This window comes from Aotus nancymaae, unplaced genomic scaffold (assembly GCF_030222135.1).
Source record: "Aotus nancymaae isolate 86718 unplaced genomic scaffold, 86718_ANA_hifiasm-v0.15.2.pri h1tg000014l, whole genome shotgun sequence".
In the NCBI taxonomy this organism is placed as follows: Eukaryota; Metazoa; Chordata; class Mammalia; order Primates; family Aotidae; genus Aotus; species Aotus nancymaae.
In genome coordinates, this window is record NW_026988425.1 from 33,960,082 (window position 1) to 33,975,048 (window position 14,967).

Consider the following 14,967-nt stretch of genomic DNA (forward strand, 5'->3'; position numbering starts at 1 on the left):
TACACATCTAGGTTCTTGAAGAAATCATAAACAGCAAATACTCAATACTGAATATATGTGCTAACTGTAATACTTATCAATAACCTTCAAAACTGAAGTTATCCCTTTCCCTCATAGTCTTTTAAAAAGGAATGGAAATAATACAGAGGTGTGGAAAATACCATTGGTTTTCATTCATACAGAAAGCTGACTATGATTGTGTTCTGGATTCTAAATTGTGGTAGATGTCAACCTCTACTTTGCCAGTTCTCCACACCAACCTAATCTGGTTTTGTCTTATGTGTTTTTATTTTCTTGCTATTAAAGCATGGGCTGCTAGAAGAATACTTGGTGCATGCATATTATTTATGTTCGTAGCAGATTTCAGATTTTGATAAAGTAAGAAATGCATGAACTTTTGAGGTTTTTCTCATGTGTTTGATAAAGCTACTTGTTCAGACTTTACTAACCAAACTAACCCACCTCCATTCTTTGGACTGTGATAACTTTCAGCATGACCAAGTCTCTAAAATAAGCTCAGAAAGAAGTGGAACTCCAAAAAAACGCAAAGCTCCACCACCTCCTATCAGTCCTACCCAGGTAAAAACAAAAGCAAACCAACAATCAATAAACATACTACAAAAAAGCCATAGATTTGTCATTTTGTTTAGGCCAAAAAGGAATGCTTTAGAACTGACCTTTAAGTGCATATTTAAAATTTTCCTTAGCAGTTTTAAATTACAAATTGTGGTAAGAAGGATTTTGATGATTAGTATGGATATAATGTTGATTCTTATCTATTTTAAAACAGTAGAATCGAACAGCTTCTTTTTGAAAAGTCTCGAGGAAATTTCTCAAAATCTTATCACAGACACTTTTCCCTTAAGATAAGCTCAATTTATTTTTAGTTCCTTATATTAAAAGATCTAGTAAGGAGTGGGAGAATGAGTAGCCAATGAGGCAGTTAGTTGAAAATGAATTTCAGTTGGTTTCTTAAAACATCGCTAAAATATATTTGCCTTTCTAATTACATTTACTGTTGGCTAATATTAAAAGTAGTTTTCATTTGTTAGCTTATAGTGACCATTGCATAGAGGAGGAAGCTCAGTAATCTATGTAACTGCATGGAAAAACAGGTCGAGACTTGTTATGTAAAAATTCAGAGGCCACAAAGAGAATAATCCATATTTAAATAGTAGAGAGGAATCGCTTATCTCTTAAGTATTTTTAAATGTATGTTAGCATACTTATTCTTAACCTGCAACAAAAGTTTTATAGATTAAAAAAATGATTTTAATATAGGAACAAAGTTATATTCTGTAAACTTTCAGAAAGTATTTGAAGTAGCTGAATTGCATTGAAAATATTCTACCCTTGAATTAATTGATGCCAAGGATACTTACTGTTAGATTTCATTGCATTGGTTAAACAGGTCATTATTCAGCACTGGGGAAGAAAAGAGTTTGAAGGTGCATTCTTCATGGATAATTTTCATTTTGTTTGTTTGTTTGTTTTTAGTTAAGTGATGTCTCTTCCCCAAGATCAATAACTTCAACGCCACTTTCAGGACAGGAATCAGTATTTTTTGCTGAACCACCCTTCAAGGTATTTTCTTTCTGTATTCAGTTTTGTTACTGTATTTTAAGATACATGATAGACCTACTTTGAGTTATATAACACTGGGAAAAAACAGAATATGCTTCTGAATCATTGGTTCACAACCTTTTCACCAGGAAGTACCCCTTAACTATTTGTTCTGGCATGAACCCCATAATGCAAGAATAGGTACAGCTAGTATGTATCATAATAATTTAAAAATTTTTTTAAATAATTGAATAAATTAAATTTACAAATTAATAATTGATTTTCTTCATTTAAAAAAGAAAAAGACAAGAGGGCCAAGTGCGGTGGCTCACGCCCGTAATCCCAGCACTTTGTGAGGCCAAGGTAGGCAGATCACCTGAGGTCAGGAGTTTGAGACCAGCTTGGCCAACACAGCAAAACCCTGTCTCTACTAAAAATACAAATTTAGTTGGGTGTGGTGGTTCATGCCTATAATACCAGTTACTTGGGAGGCTGAGGCAGGAGAAGTACTTGAACCCAGGAGGTGGAGGTTGGAGTGAGCCGAGATTGTGCCACTGCACTTTAGCCTGGGCGACAGAGTGAGACTCCGTCTCGGAGGTTGGGGAAAAAAAACAAAGTTTACTTATATGGAATCTAAAAAAGTTGAACCCATAGAAGCAGAGATTAGAATGATAATTAGGGGAGTGGGAAGTGTTGGGGAGATGTTGGCCAGAGGATACGACATGTCATCTAGATAAAAGGAATAAGTTCAAGAGATGCATTGTACAGCATGGTGACTATAGTTAATAACAACGCATTGGGTTCTGAAAATCACTCAGAGAGTAGACTTTAAGTGTTCTCATCACAAAAAATGATAAGTGCGTGAGATAAATTCGTTCCACTTGGCCATTTCACATTATGTACATATTTGAAGACATCATGACGTACATGATAAATGTACATAATTTTTATTTGTCAACTAAAAAATAAATTAACTTTTTTAAAAAAAGGTGTGAAAGTTACCAGCCTGTCATTTCTCTCACTTTAGACTTTACTAATAAACTCTTGAGATGGATTCCTATATAAGACAAGGCAAGGAAGTTACACTCTTGTAGTTAGTACCTAATATCTTCTGATAGGACTGTGCCTCAAACAAGCAATGCAATCCAAAGAATAACATCACGAATAATGATTTTTCAGAGGTAGAGTATAACAGACTGTCATTTCTGACAAAACAAAAATCAAGATAAAAAGCAATATTTATTCCTATGTTAGCTTAAGGAGAAAAAAAAAAAGTGGTATCTATTTAAAATGGCTAAAGTTTAAAAACACTAAAAATACCAAGTGAGGATGTGGCAGAACTAGAACTCCATATTCTGCTGGTGGGAATATAAAATGGCATAACTATTAACACTTTGGAAAGCTGGAAGTTTCATTAAAAGTTAAATATAAACCTAATAAATGATCCAGCCATCCACTTATAGGTGTTTACCAAAATGAAATTATATGTTTACACACAATCTTGTATGCAAATATTTGTAGCAGCTTTATTCACAACCTCCCCAAATTGGAAACAATCCATATGTCCATCAACAAGTCAATAAAGACAATGAGATATACCCATATAATGCAATATTACCTGCCAATAAAAGGGAATGAACTGTAGTGCAAGTGACATCATAGTTGAATCTGAAAAGTCATCATGCTGAGAGAAGCCACCCACCAAAAAATTCATACGGGATGACATTCCATTTATAAGAATTCTAAGAAATGCAAAAAAAAAGAGAGTTGTGATGGTCAGGGAACGACATGAGCAAGGACTGGTTGGGATAAGGCATGAAGAAACCTTTAGTAATGAACAGATTCTCTATCTTGACTATAGTGTTGGTTCCATAGGTATACATCTGTCAAAACCTCCTCAAATTGTAAACTTTAGCTAGATGCAGTTTATTATACCTTATATAGTGAAGAATGTATAAACAAGTAGATTTATTATAAAAATGAAAGGACTACTTTTTGTAAAGATAAGCACTTACTAAAAATAAGCCACTTTATTTTTTAGCATTTGGGCTTTTATAAAGGTATCTTTGCTGAAAAATTCTCTTACTGTCTGTGGCTCATTCGGATGCCACATTGTAATTTTTAGCAAGCCACTGTAATGCTTTGAAATGAAAGTATGGCTTTGAAGTTCCAAGAATTTTTACAGTAGATTAACAGATATTCAGGGACAAAGGATTAGAGAAAATCTTTAGGGACTCTATTGCCAATCTAAGACCATTTATTACCATTACCCTTAGAAAGGTTAATAATAACTTTAATAGCAGATAATTTATAAAATGATAAAGCTAAAAAAACTGATTTAAAATATTTCAATCAATGTATAACTAATGCAGCTATATACGACTTCTCTTTGACTTCATTATGAAAGCAGTATTCGCCATCTCAGTTTTTAGTACATAACTCAGTAAATTAGCAATTACATGAAATTATTGTAATTTTTTTTTTCTGATCACCTCTAGCTTGGAGAAATTATTGTAATCTTAACTGTATTTGCATTGTACTCACTAAATGAAACTTTTGAAAAATATTTAGAGAATATACCTTCTGGAACTTCTAATGTTTTAGAAATTTAACTTAGTAGCTAATTGTCACTTTTACTCATTTATAGCTTAAAATACCCTCTTTCTTTGAAATTTTCTAGCTGCTTTTCTAGTAGGATAATACCAGATCTGCTCTGCATAAGCTCAAGGAGGAAAGTCTGCTTGATTCTTTTGCACAGTGTTACATTTAGGAATGTTCTTTTAAATCATTTTTGTGTTTCAATAGGCTGAGATCAGTTCCATACGAGAAAACAAAGACAGACTAAGTGACAGTACTACAGGTAAGATAAGGAAGCATCTGTTTGTTTTTGTTTTTGTTTTTTCCTTAACCAAACTTTATTTGATGTCCATTTAAAGAGTGCGAAGGCCAAGCTGGGGTACTGTGTAAAAAGGTAACGAGCCAACTGGGCGCAGTGGATTGCACCTGTTTGGGAGGCTGAGGCGGGTGGATCACAAGGCCAGGAGTTCGAGACCAGCCTGGCCAACATGGTGAAACCCCATCTCTACTAAAAATACAAAAATTAGCTGGGTGTGGTGGCGAGCACCTGTAATCCCAGCTACTTGGGAAGCTGAGGTTGGAGAATCACTTGAACCTGGGAAATGGAGGTTGCCATGAGCTGAGATCGCACCACTGCACTCTAGCCTGGGCAACAAAGCAAGACTCAAAAAAAAAAAAAAAAAAAGTCATGAGCCAGCACAGCACGCCTGCACAGAGCTGCAGTAGCACACAAGCTGACATGCTCTGTACTTCAGGGTACCTTCACCTGCATTTTAAAGAGTCTCTGAATTTGAATTTTAAAAAATACATATTTATTTTCATTTGTCCCAAACTACATGTTAGCAGTTTCTTCAATTATGAATATAGGCAATAAGCCCCAGTGGTATTAGCATACCAGAGATTTTGTCACCAAGAGAATTCCTATCACCTTACTGTTATTGCAGATTTCTTGAAATATCGACACTATTGCTACTAAAAATTATGGCAGTTATTAGACCTGCTGCTAGATCTTGTTATTGTTACCAAATAAGCTCTTAAGTTACTGTAGCCTGTATGTTTTATCTCACACATTAAAAACATTATTTTCAGATGAGGTCCATAGGCTTCTACTGTCTGCTAACCGCACTCTTTGCACCTGAGCAGCACATTATTTTATGAGGGAGAAGCCACCATGTCACCTCCATGACTGTCCCAATCTAACTTTTTTCTACTTTGGATTTTAAGTAGGCACATGCAAAGACAAGAATGTTCCTGAAATATGTAATCATACTGTCTTTATGATCATAGGATTAAATTCATTGTATCCCTTGAAGAGTGCCTCCTAAGAATGTAATACAGTATCTTTAGAATCAGTTTAAAATAGAAGAGACAATTTCAAAGGTCCACTTTTGCTCCAGCATTCAGAATCTTAATCTGTTGTGTATTTCATAAGTGTCGGAGCCTTTAATATGCAGAACTTAGAAATATTTTTTATTCATGCATGAATTTATTTATTTTAGAGATGGTATCTTACTGAATTGCCCAGGCTGGTCTCAAACTCCTGAACTCAAGCAATCCTCCCACCTTGGCCTCCCATAGTGCTGGGATTAAAGGCGTGAGCCACCATACCCAACCCTAGAAATATTAAACTTTCTAATTCCTGGCAGAATCAATGTTAATATAACTGAACAAATGTTACATTGGGTACTTTAAAAACCATTCACTGTATCTTAGAAGTAATTTTTATTTCTTAGAATTGCATTTATGCTCCCATTTCCCTAGTTCATTCCACACTAACCAAACTTCATGTCAAGGAAACTCAGAAAGCTATGATTTAGGCATCAGCCATCAGAACAGTGCCTTATGATCAGAAACAAGCATTTCTTTGAAAAAAGGTCATTTTGCATCCTTCCAAGTTAAGATTAAAGTTTTCATCTTTGCATTAAATGGCTGTGAGAAAATTAAAAGCATAGAATTAAAAATTTAGATCAGTGCTTTTCAAAGTATGGTTTGTAAAGTCTTTACTAGCCTATAATAATTAAGGAGTTTGAGTAGGGTGTGGTGGCTCACGCCTGTAATCCCAGCACTTTGGGAGGCTAAGGTGGGCGGATCACATGAGATCAGGAGTTTGAGATCAGCCTAGCCAACATGGCAAAAACTCATCTGTACTAAAAATACAAAAATTAGCTATTTACATAAAATTATTGAGATTTTGTGTAATAGCTAATTATTGAGCATGCCTGCAGTCCCAGCTACTTGGGAGGCTGACGCAGGAGAATCACTTGAATCTGGGAGGCAGAGTTGCAGTAAGCCGAGATGGGGTCACTGCACTCCAGCTTGGGTGATAGAGCAAGACTCCATCTCAAAAAGTAATAATAATAATATTAAGCAGTTTGGACCAGAAATTCACACAGTTACTTCACTAAGCACATTGTTTTGTTCAGCTGACATATTTTTCGTAGGACTTTCTAGATGAAGGAAGCAGTACATTGCACTGTGTTCTGGAGGAAGTTTGCTATCTCAGTGAGCACCTTGAATAGCACTCCTTAAGTTGTAATTCAGCATGATAATCAGTAGGATGTCAAAAAGTCGTGGTTTACCAACAGGGATTACTGTGGGATTCAGAGAAGAGAAGACAGTTTCATGCTAGGGTGGCCATTGAATGCTTTAAGGACTGGGCAAAGTTTGACATGATGCCTAAGAATTCCCTGGCAGAGAGATTCTTCAGGCCAATCCTGTGGATTAAGAATGAAAGAATCAGCCATGTGTTGAGAATGTAGAGGGTGTGATGGGAACCATGAATCTGAGGAAAACAGAAATCTAGGAAAGTAGCAGTGTCATGAACCTGAAAAAGTAGACTGGGGCCAAATCATGGAGGCCTGAACTCAGATAAAGGAATTTGGAGATTATTTTTGGAGGGAAAACAATTAAAGCACTTGACCAAAATGAATGACCCAGTCAAAATATGTCATAGGAAGACTGATCTGACGTTGTTGTGCAGGCTACAGTTTCACTGGGAAGAGGAGAGAGGCAGATTTTTTGGGAAGCTGTTTGCAGAGTTTCCAAGTAAGGTGATAAAATCTGAACTACAGTAATGGTGGTTGGGGGTAAGAAACCAGATTCCAGAGACATTTCTAAAATGATTCACAGAACTGAGACTTATGAGGCGCAGAGAAGAACCAAAAACAACGAAGATATGACACTTAAACCAGTGACTAGGAAATATGTGACCAAATTCATCAGCTTTCAGAATTGCCTTGTATACACATGTATCTAGTATTGTGCTAACAATACCACAGTAAGGAAACCCAGAACGTGAAAATTACAGTTCATCCATCCAGCTAGTAGGACGTTTTATAGTTAGGACCAGGAAGAAGAAGTGGATTTGGCTAGGAAGTGAATTTGTCTGAGGTTAGAGATGTAAGAGTTTAATTGTTTTATATTATTTTAAATTGCTTTCTTTTCCCCAAGGTGCTGATAGCTTATTGGATATAAGTTCTGAAGCTGACCAGCAAGATCTTCTCGCCCTGTTGCAAGCAAAAGTTGCTTCCCTTACCTTACACAATAAGGAATTACAAGATAAATTACAGGTATATAAATAGATTGCTATCACGGACTATTCTGTAGAGTCAAGCTCTTGGTCTTTTCAGCAGTCAGATGTATTTTGTTTTAAATGTGTACAGTAGTTTATTTTTAAATATTAGCTTTAAGCATCTTACAGTTTCAGATTATTTCATGAGAGTGTTATTCATTAACTCTTTCTGTAAATTATTCAACTTGTAAATTATATATGATAATACACATAGTATGATCAGTATTAAAATTATATGTTTAATAAAAAATTATATAAATAAAACAAATTCATAGAAATAAAAATTCAATATAAAATATACTATATACATACAATGATACATATAATTTTATATTTGATTTTACATATACATGAAAATTTTAAAGTTGTGTGTATGTGTGTGTATAATATTAGCCATTCATTTAGTAAAACTGATCACTTAACAGGTTTAAGAACTTGATAAGAAATAGCTGTGCCAAAAAAAGAAGAAGAAATAGCTGTACTTTATATCCATTGCCCCTCTTGGCAAATAGAATGATATGAGAAATAAAGGAAAATGTTGAATTGGGGGCTTTGTAGAGAAAACAATTCTAGTGTTTTCAAAGTGACACAAATCATCTGTCCTAATAGAATGCAGAGCAAGCTTTGTGTCATTAGTCCCACTCTCGTGTCCCACACCATCTTTTTTCATGGCATAAGAATATACATGCTAAGTGATCATGCCACTCTCCCATACCAAAGTTGTGGATTTACTCCTCTCATTCTCATTGATTGCTTAGCTAACCACACCTTTGGTATCATTTAATTCTTGCTTTTTTTCCTAGGCCAAATCACCCAAGGAGGCAGAAGCAGACCTAAGCTTTGACTCATACCATTCCACCCAAACTGACTTGGGCCCATCCCTGGGCAAACCTGACGAAACCTCTCCCTCAGACTCCAAATCATCTCCATCTGTCTTAATACATTCTTTTGGTAAATCCACTACTGACAGTGATGTCAGAATTCAGCAACTGCAAGAGAATTTGCAAGATTTACAGAGGAGATTAGAGAGCTCTGAAGCAGAGAGAAAACAGCTACAGGGCGAACTCCAATCTCGAAAGGCAGAACTGGTATGCTTAAACAACACTGAGATTTCAGAGAACAGCTCTGACCTCAGCCAGAAACTTAAAGAAACTCAGAGCAAATACGAGGAGGCTATGAAAGAAGTCCTTAGTGTGCAGAAACAGATGAAACTGGGTCTTGTCTCACCTGAGAACATGGATAATTATTCACAGCTCCACGAGCTGAGGGTCACCGAAGAGGAAATAAATGTGCTAAAGCAGGATCTGCAGAATGCATTAGAAGAAAGTGAAAGAAATAAAGAGAAAGTCAGAGAGTTAGAGGAAAGACTGGTAGAGAGGGAGAAAGACACCGTGATTAAGCCACCTGTGAAAGAATACGAGGAAATGAAAAGTTCATATTCCTCTGTTATTGAGAATATGAATAAGGAGAAAGCATTTTTGTTTGAGAAATACCAACAGGCCCAAGAAGAAATCATGAAATTAAAAGACACACTAAAAAGTCAGATGACACAGGAAGCCAGTGATGAAGCTGAGGAAATGAAAGAAGCTATGCATAGGATGATAGATGAACTCAATAAACAGGTGAGCGAGCTGTCACAGCTGTACAAAGAAGCCCAGGCTGAGCTGGAGGATTACAGGAAGAGGAAATCTCTAGAGGATGTCACAGCTGAATATATCCATAAAGCAGAGCATGAGAAACTGATGCAAGTGACAAACGTGTCCAGGACCAAAGCAGAAGATGCGCTGTCTGAAATGAAGTCTCAGTATTCAAAAGTGTTGAATGAGTTGACCCAGCTCAAACAGCTGGTTGATGCACAGAAAGAGAACTCTATCTCTATCACAGAACATTTGCAAGTGATAACCACGCTGCGAACTGCAGCAAAAGAGATGGAAGAAAAAATAAGCAGTCTTAAGGAACACCTTGCAAGCAAGGAAGTGGAAGTAGCAAAGCTGGAGAAACAGCTCTTAGAAGAGAAAGCTGCCATGACTGATGCAATGGTATCCCGGTCTTCCTATGAAAAACTCCAGTCGTCCTTAGAGAGTGAAGTGAGTACACTGGCATCAAAATTAAAGGAATCAGTGAAAGAGAAAGAGAAGGTACATTCAGAGGTTGCCCAGATTAAAAGTGAAGTCTCACAGGTGAAAAGAGAAAAGGAAAATATTCAGACTCTCCTGAAATCCAAAGAGCAAGAAGTAAATGAACTTCTGCAAAAATTCCAGCAAGCTCAGGAAGAACTTGCAGAAATGAAAAGATATTCTGAGAGCTCTTCAAAATTGGAGGAAGATAAAGACAAAAAGGTTGGTGAAACTGTATTGCTGTTGGGTTTCTAGCAGTAAATCAGGCTCTTTGGCTTTTACTGTATTAAATACTTGTAGTGTTTGTTGGGACTAAACTGGAGTGAATGCTCAGAGGCTCTGCACATGAACTTTATCTGTCTTCAAAGCCACATTAAAAATAGTTGGTTATTTATGTTTTAAAAACACATCCACTGGGCATGGTGGCTAATTCCTCTAATTCCAGTACTTTGGGAGGCCACAATGGGAGGATGGCTTGAGAACAGCTTCAGCAACATAGTGAGACCCCATCTGTACAAAAAATTTAAAAATTATCCAGGCATGGTGGTGTGTGCATATAGTCCCAGCCACTTGAGAGGCTAAGGCAGGAAGATCACTCAAGCCCAAGAAGTCAAGGCTGTGATGAGCCATATCAACGCCACTGTACTCCAGCCTAGACAACAGAGTGAGACCCTGCCTCAAAAAATAATAAATAAGCAAACATAAATCTTCTGCTGCTTCTCCTTATACTGAAGCATTTTCACATATGTGGTACATATTTGTCCTTTAAAAATCATTTTACAGAAGCTTTGCCAGTGTTGTGGATCAGAAGTGAACCTGCAAACTGAAAATTACTTGGGATCCACCTCAAACTTCAGGTCCTTTTTTAAGATTCAAAACAGATTCCTCCATAATATAAAACTAAAATCCTCCTAGACTGAATCCTGCTTCCCTAAGGCCCATGAGCTTCCCCTCAAGTCAGTGTAAAAGCTACCCTCGCTGGCCCTTCCTTTGACAGGTACATAGGAGAGGAAGGGGGAGGAATGTGGAGACGCGGCAATTAGAGATGGCACTGGACACAATTAGAGATGGTGCTGGCTGCGCTGCTGGAGGAAGGAGGGAAGCAAAGGGGAAGTTGAGAAGGATGTTTCCACACCTCGGTTGGCTCTGCATCTCTAGTCCTCTGTCTCAGAGGATCCGAATGCCATTCATTAGCATCTGCTTATCTTTATTCTCTTGTAATGAGTGTTTCAAAAGAGCTTTAATAGCCAGGGGAACAGGGATTAGGGAGTAGCAGGATACAATGGGAACTTAGTTGTGTTTTCTTTAAAGAAAGATGTCCAGAGATATCAGGCTTCCTAGGCCTTATTCCTGATTGCCCATGTCAGCAGTATTGAACAAAACATAGTTGTCTCCAAATAAACAATGCCTGAAATCCTAATTCTGATTTTTTTTTTCAATCATACCCCTTTTAAGAGTAAAAGTAGGAAACCAACATCATAGCTTTTGTTACCGTCATGCACCAAAACATATGTAATTCAGGGGCCTTTATTTGAATGTAATAGATGTAGTGGGCTTTGTTAGTTTGCCTGATTTTGTTTTCTGTTTGATTTTATGAGGTTTTTTTATTTAAATGTATTAAAAGGGAATCGTTCCAAAGTCTTAAGTCCCAGAGGCCAAAAGAGATGACTGTGTTCGAGGCTTAGAAATATTTGAAATTTTGCTTTGCAGACATGTTGCCGCCTGCTAATACCATTTTCCTTTGTCCCTAGATAAGTGAGATGTCGAAGGAAGTCACCAAATTGAAGGAGGCCCTGAACAGCCTCTCCCAGCTCTCCTACTCAACAAGCTCATCCAAAAGGCAGAGTCAGCAGCTGGAGGTGCTGCAGCAGCAAGTCAAACAGCTCCAGAACCAGCTGGCGGTGAGTGGGCTTGTTTCTGCTGCCTGGTTTGGGGTGGAGGGCCAGGCAGATTCCATAGCTCAGCTACTAGGGCAAGTGGGCATGAACAGAAAGATTCTCAGCCCAAAGGAATTTACTTCAGTGAGCAGTTGACTGATTTCTTCAGTGATGGCAAAAGAGGGAGCCACTGGTGGAATTCCCAGTCTCGTTATCAGTGATGCCATGGGTTAGATACTCACTGGGAAGGAAAGAACGGACAGGACAGTGGGAGGAGGCTGCGTGCTCACTCGTATCCTAACTTTTTATCCCTTCTCCTTTTTCTGCAACAGTCTTTCTCCATCTCTGGCAGTGGCAAGAGCTTTTTCTTGTGAGGGGCCAGGATCTCTAGTAGTTGCATCTCTACATATCTGAAGCTGCTTCTTGGTCCCTCTCCTTATTTCACCTGGAAAGTGCTTGCTTATCTAAACTTGTTTTCTGGGTCCATGTAACAAATCACCACAAATTTGGTTTAAAACAACATGAGTATATTATTTTATAGTTGCACGGAACGGAAGTCCAAAATCACTTTCAGTCAACTTCAAGGTGTTGGCAGGGCTGGTTCTTCCTCGAGGCTGTAGGGGAAAATCAATTTCCTTGCCTTTCCAGCTTCCAGAGGCTGCCTGCATTCCGTGGCTCATGGCCCCTTCCTCCGTCTTCAGGGCACATCACTCCAGCATCTACTCAGTCTTCCCATCTTCTCCTTCAGCCTTTGACTTTCTTGCCTCCCTCTTATAAGGACCCGTGTGATTACATCTAAAGCCCACATAGATAATCCACGATAATCTCCCTCTCCATCTCAAAACCCTTAATTTCATCTGCAAGATGCCTTTTGCCATATAAAGTAACATTCACAGGTTCTGGGAATTAGGATGTGGACATCTTTCAAGACCCATTATTTAGCTTACCACAATTATCTGTTAAGGTTTGAGTTGACATGGGTACCTTAGGTTTTCCACCTGAAGTCCAGGGTTAGTCTGTCCTGGACTGTCTCTAGCTTCCATATACAAACAGAATGTGGATTCAATGATTTCTTCAGTATAGATCTAACTAGTGAATTCAGGTTTCTGCACTCCTTACTCTGACTAGCCACAAAGTTCAATGCTAGCTTGTTGGAAGAAACAGCTCTAGCAGTGGTGGATGCTCAGAGGAGGAGAAGCTGCTCCTTACTGTGTTCGGTAGGTCATTCTTCTCCTGATAAAATGGTATTACAGACTTACAGATAAAGTGCTATTGGTTTACACAGCAGTTCTTAAAATTATGCAACATGTGTTTGTTGAGCTCTTACTATGCATCAGTATTATACATGGTGTTGATGATATAAAATGGGTAAGACTCACAGTTCCTGCCCTCATGGAGTTTATATAAGTTATCAACAAAGAGCTGCCCCGCATGCCATGGGCATACAAAGGAAATGTGTCTACCCAATCATGCTGAGTCATGAAAAGATTCCTACAGGAGTTATACTTCTGCTGAGTCTTGAAGACCTGAGTAAGAATATGTTGTTACTCAGCAAGGACTGGCATGTGGCACTAGCTGGCTTTTCGGAACCTTGGTGAGAATCATTCTAGTGGAGTGGGGAGGATGGAAAATCTGGACTGCAGTAGACTGGCTGCTAGAGAAGTGAGTAAGTAGATAGGTATCTGTGGGGCTAACCAGTCACAGCAGGGGTTGGGGAAAGCCTGAAGCAAGTTTGCTGGAAAGATGGGAGGTGGTGATTAGGGCGTGGGATGCTTTCAATTGAGATTTCGGGAGTGGTAATGACAGAGGCAGGGCTACGACCATGAGAGGAGCTGCTGAACCGAAGAGGAGCATGTTATTAAAGCTGAAGTCGAGGAACTGAGCGGTCTAGATGTTAGATGGATCATTCACACTGATATCAAAGCCAACCAAATGATGACAGAAGAAGGGATGGAAAGGAAAACAGAGATCAGAAGATAAAATCATAAATAATTGAGTAGGGATTGCTGAAAGGTGGGGAGGGAATACCACAAAGAGAAGTGGCAAATGTGCCTTCTTCTGGTGTGAACTTCAAAGGATGGGTTTCAAAGTGTCCCCTAATGACAGAAAAGATACCTCATATTCTGACACTGATGGGGGGAAGGAAGAATGGGTATTATGGACTTTTGTACATTTTTTAAGTAATCCATATATAATGGTCTCAATTTTCATGATGGAGTAGGACAGGCTCTTAGAACAAGAAGAGTTTCAGAGCTAAGAAAGACCCTTGAAACAGCCACTGAGAAGAACTGGAGTAATAGCTCAACAAGGAGATATAGAAGCATCAGCAGCTGTATTAAGGAACCACTGGAAATTAAGGCCACCCTGTTTGCCTCCTGGGTACACTGATAGCTCCCCAAGGATTATACAACACTGGCCATATAGTGGGTAATCAATAATTCCCTTAAAAAGAATAGACTTTAAAAATTAAATTAGTACACATTTGATCATTATAGAAAAGCTGAAAAATACAGAAAACTCTTAAGTTCCTATAAAAATTTTCCATCATTCAACAGCTTTGAGATAATCACTATTTGCATTTGATATATTTCCTAACAGTATTTACATTGAATGTCGCTGTATTTGCATAAATGAGTACATATATATACGTGTGTGTGTGTATATTTTTTTTTCTCAAGACAGAGTTTTGCTCTGTGGCCCAGGCTGGGGTGCAGTGGCACAATCTTGGCTCACTGCAACCTCTGCCTCCCAGGTTCAAGTGATTCTCCTGCCTCAGCTTCCTGAGTAGCTGGGATTACAGGCACCCACTATTATGCCTGGCTAATTTTTGTATTTTTAGTAGAGACAGGGTTTCACTATGTTGGCCAGGCTGGTATCGAACTCCTGACCACTGATGTGCCCACCTGAGCCTCCCAAAATGCATATATTTTTAAAAACAAACTTAGGATTATAATAACTCCTTTTTTTTTTTTTTTTTTTTTTTTCTTTTGAGAGACGGAGTTTCGCTTGTTACCCAGGCTGGAATGCAATGGCGCGATCTCGGCTCACCGCAACCTCCGCCTCCTGGGTTCAGGCAATTCTCCTGCCTCAGCCTCCTGAGTAGCTGGGATTACAGGCACGCGCCACCATGCCCAGCTAATTTTTTGTATTTTTAGTAGAGACAGGGTTTCACCATGTTGACCAGGATGGTCTCAATCTCTTGACCCGTGCCCTCATGATCCACCCGCCTCGGCCTCCCAAAGTGCTGGGATTACAGGCATGA

The 14,967-nt window shown here is 38.4% G+C and overlaps 1 protein-coding gene across 6 annotated transcripts in view; it reads left to right on the plus strand.

The window, feature by feature from the left end:
- RAI14 (retinoic acid induced 14) overlaps window positions 1-14,967 on the plus strand; it is a 188,169-nt gene that overhangs the window by 170,067 nt on the left and 3,135 nt on the right. For 4 of the 6 annotated variants that reach the window (XM_021671870.2, XM_021671869.2, XM_064375918.1 and 1 more), the window contains 6 exons: window positions 493-579; window positions 1,498-1,584; window positions 4,369-4,423; window positions 7,591-7,709; window positions 8,515-10,050; window positions 11,580-11,729. In XM_021671870.2, the coding sequence (XP_021527545.2) occupies window positions 493-579; window positions 1,498-1,584; window positions 4,369-4,423; window positions 7,591-7,709; window positions 8,515-10,050; window positions 11,580-11,729 (2,034 nt within the window). The remainder of the gene's footprint in view (window positions 1-492; window positions 580-1,497; window positions 1,585-4,368; window positions 4,424-7,590; window positions 7,710-8,514; window positions 10,051-11,579; window positions 11,730-14,967) is intronic. The other 2 variants (XM_021671872.2, XM_021671871.2) reach the window with 1 other exon arrangement.